Source organism: Physeter macrocephalus, chromosome 11 (assembly GCF_002837175.3).
Source record: "Physeter macrocephalus isolate SW-GA chromosome 11, ASM283717v5, whole genome shotgun sequence".
NCBI lineage: Eukaryota > Metazoa > Chordata > Mammalia > Artiodactyla > Physeteridae > Physeter > Physeter macrocephalus.
Genome location: NC_041224.1, coordinates 94206340 through 94210587, shown reverse-complemented (window position 1 = coordinate 94210587; position 4248 = coordinate 94206340). Strand labels below are relative to the sequence as shown.

Below are 4248 nucleotides of genomic sequence, written 5' to 3'. Positions count from 1 at the left end.
AAAAAAAAAAAAAAAAAAAAAAAAAAGTGAAAAAGTATCATCACTGGTAAACCACATACCTCCATTTAGTTCTCTGTTTAATGCTGGTTCAAAAAGCTAAGATTTTAAATAACTTAAAAGACTAATGATACCTCTTCAATAACCAAGTTGTCCACAGGTAGCTCAGCTAGTTCTGCTACCCTCCTGGCCAAAGCAAAGTATCCTTCTGTCTCCAGTTTTTCTAAAATTGATCTACATTCATGCTGAAAATTCTCAAGGCTGTAGCTGGTAATAATTACACGATTAATGGCTATGGACGTATCCTTCAAAATTTGGCTAAGGACACACAGCTTCTTCACATCTGGACCTGTGCCAAAGAGAAGCAGATATAAGCATTTAATCAGTAAAATACTGCTATCAGCATTTCAAGAGTAACTAAATATGAGGGGAGAATATTTATATTTAACATAATAATGTAGTTAAAGGGAAAATAAAAACCTATTTTTCTACTCTGGTTGGCTGGCAGAGGAAGCCAAAGGCAGCTCCTATATAGTAAGAACTACTAAGATTAGCACATAGACTCCATCTATAAATCTGGCTTTATATACCAGGCAGAAGTTGGTGGCCTACTATGTAGTAGCAACTCAGTTAACCTTGGGAAGATTTGGCCATTCATTCAGGTTAGTCCCATCTTTTCTTTTTCCAGATTTTTCTCCTACCTTGAACAAATCTGTTTTTATGATTGTTCACTCATTCATTCATAGCAGGCATCATGTGGATCAAGACACAGAACTTCTAGGACAGTTGAAACTGCAGGTGGTCAACAGCCAAAGTGCTAACGTGGTACACTGTATTCAGAATGGAGCACCACCTGCTCCTCCAGATATCTATCTAACTTAACCCAGGGAGACCCAGCTAAGCACTTCCTGATGTCCCCAGGAAAGTCTCTTTTTTTTTTTTTTTTTTTTTTTTGCGGTACGTGGGCCTCTCACTGTTGTGGGCTCTCCCATTGCGGAGCACAGGCTCCGGATGCGAAGGCCCAGCGGCCATGGCTCACGGGCCCAGCCGCTCCGCGGCACGTGGGATCTTCCCAGACCGGGGCACGAACCCGCGTCCCCTGCATCGGCAGGCGGACTCTCAACCACTAGCGTCACCAGGGAAGCCCGTCCCTTTTATTAATCAAAGTATAAGTGACTTAAAATATTATATCAGTTTCAGGTGTACAACATAGTGATTTGATATTTTTGAACGTTACAAAATGATCACCATGATACATCTAGTTACTGTCACCATATAAAGTTATTACAATTTTATTGACTATATTCCCTATGCTGTACATTACATCCTTGTGACTTATTTATTTTATAACTGGGAGTTTGTACCTCTTAATCCCCTTCACTTATTTTGCCCATCCCCTCACCCTCCTCCCTCCTCTCTGGCAACCACCAGTTTGTTCCTGGTATCTATGAGTTTGTTTCTGTTTGTTCATTCGTTCTTTAGATTCCACATATAAGTGAAATCAAACAAATTCTTATCCTTAGTAACATTAGGAATTCTCTGCCAATAATTTATGTGGCTGGGTTTGCTCTTACTCCCAAATATAGTATGCACAGAGCCTACGTGTGCCCTACCATAAAGGAGGGGCATGAAAAACATTCTATAGGAGCCTGCTCCCAATGCCACCTGCTGAGCTGTGGTCTGATTTAGGTAGTTCCAGGGACAGTGAGACACCTTGCACAATAACCACCAGTATGAGCATGCTGGGTTTCTTTGCAGGCATAATATAAAACACAGGTCTTTTTAAATACCTTTCTTTTCTCTAAGCACATACATGATATACACTTACAAATATTTTATAAAAACAATTTAATTATGTGAATAAAAGCATTATAGTAATGGTTAACAATGTAGACAATCCTTGTAATTTTTTAAGGATAGGGTTAACTCTGGCAAGAAAACAGGAAATTTATTTCTTAAGAAAGTTAAAGTTACTAGAGAGCAATGAAAGTATCTTATATTAAAAGGACCTACTGTTTGGCCTACATAGTAACTGACGGTGGCTTATATACACCCCTGGTGGTGAAAAATACCAGAATCTAGCGTAAAAGAACAACATTATCACTCAACAAAAACTTGAAATTATCAAACAAGTAGAAAAGAGGGTAAGGCACTATTGGTTTCATTCAATCAGCAACAAGCTTAGAGACTGCCAATGTCTGGAGGAATCTGCAAAAAATCGACACAATTTGTCTCTTAAAACCTTCAAAATGGGGGCTTCCCTGGTGGCGCAGTGGTTGCGCGTCCGCCTGCCGGTGCAGGGGAACCGGGTTCGCACCCCGGTCTGGGAGGATCCCGCATGCCGTGGAGCGGCTGGGCCAACTAAATATGAGGGGAGAATATTTATATTTAACATAATAATGTAGTTAAAGGGAAAATAAAAACCTATTTTTCTACTCTGGTTGGCTGGCAGAGGAAGCCAAAGGCAGCTCCTATATAGTAAGAACTACTAAGATTAGCACATAGACTCCATCTATAAATCTGGCTTTATATACCAGGCAGAAGTTGGTGGCCTACTATGTAGTAGCAACTCAGTTAACCTTGGGAAGATTTGGCCATTCATTCAGGTTAGTCCCATCTTTTCTTTTTCCAGATTTTTCTCCTACCTTGAACAAATCTGTTTTTATGATTGTTCACTCATTCATTCATAGCAGGCATCATGTGGATCAAGACACAGAACTTCTAGGACAGTTGAAACTGCAGGTGGTCAACAGCCAAAGTGCTAACGTGGTACACTGTATTCAGAATGGAGCACCACCTGCTCCTCCAGATATCTATCTAACTTAACCCAGGGAGACCCAGCTAAGCACTTCCTGATGTCCCCAGGAAAGTCTCTTTTTTTTTTTTTTTTTTTTTTTTGCGGTACGTGGGCCTCTCACTGTTGTGGGCTCTCCCATTGCGGAGCACAGGCTCCGGATGCGAAGGCCCAGCGGCCATGGCTCACGGGCCCAGCCGCTCCGCGGCACGTGGGATCTTCCCAGACCGGGGCACGAACCCGCGTCCCCTGCATCGGCAGGCGGACTCTCAACCACTAGCGTCACCAGGGAAGCCCGTCCCTTTTATTAATCAAAGTATAAGTGACTTAAAATATTATATCAGTTTCAGGTGTACAACATAGTGATTTGATATTTTTGAACGTTACAAAATGATCACCATGATACATCTAGTTACTGTCACCATATAAAGTTATTACAATTTTATTGACTATATTCCCTATGCTGTACATTACATCCTTGTGACTTATTTATTTTATAACTGGGAGTTTGTACCTCTTAATCCCCTTCACTTATTTTGCCCATCCCCTCACCCTCCTCCCTCCTCTCTGGCAACCACCAGTTTGTTCCTGGTATCTATGAGTTTGTTTCTGTTTGTTCATTCGTTCTTTAGATTCCACATATAAGTGAAATCAAACAAATTCTTATCCTTAGTAACATTAGGAATTCTCTGCCAATAATTTATGTGGCTGGGTTTGCTCTTACTCCCAAATATAGTATGCACAGAGCCTACGTGTGCCCTACCATAAAGGAGGGGCATGAAAAACATTCTATAGGAGCCTGCTCCCAATGCCACCTGCTGAGCTGTGGTCTGATTTAGGTAGTTCCAGGGACAGTGAGACACCTTGCACAATAACCACCAGTATGAGCATGCTGGGTTTCTTTGCAGGCATAATATAAAACACAGGTCTTTTTAAATACCTTTCTTTTCTCTAAGCACATACATGATATACACTTACAAATATTTTATAAAAACAATTTAATTATGTGAATAAAAGCATTATAGTAATGGTTAACAATGTAGACAATCCTTGTAATTTTTTAAGGATAGGGTTAACTCTGGCAAGAAAACAGGAAATTTATTTCTTAAGAAAGTTAAAGTTACTAGAGAGCAATGAAAGTATCTTATATTAAAAGGACCTACTGTTTGGCCTACATAGTAACTGACGGTGGCTTATATACACCCCTGGTGGTGAAAAATACCAGAATCTAGCGTAAAAGAACAACATTATCACTCAACAAAAACTTGAAATTATCAAACAAGTAGAAAAGAGGGTAAGGCACTATTGGTTTCATTCAATCAGCAACAAGCTTAGAGACTGCCAATGTCTGGAGGAATCTGCAAAAAATCGACACAATTTGTCTCTTAAAACCTTCAAAATGGGGGCTTCCCTGGTGGCGCAGTGGTTGCGCGTCCGCCTGCCGGTGCAGGGGAACC

The 4248-nt window shown here is 40.7% G+C and overlaps 1 protein-coding gene across 6 annotated transcripts in view; it reads right to left on the bottom strand.

The window, feature by feature from the left end:
- SPG11 (SPG11 vesicle trafficking associated, spatacsin) overlaps positions 1–4248 on the bottom strand; it is an 81251-nt gene that overhangs the window by 17274 nt on the left and 59729 nt on the right. For all 6 annotated transcript variants that reach the window (XM_007115993.4, XM_007115994.4, XM_055088265.1 and 3 more), the window contains exon 29: positions 132–346. In XM_007115993.4, the coding sequence (XP_007116055.2) occupies positions 132–346 (215 nt within the window). The remainder of the gene's footprint in view (positions 1–131; positions 347–4248) is intronic.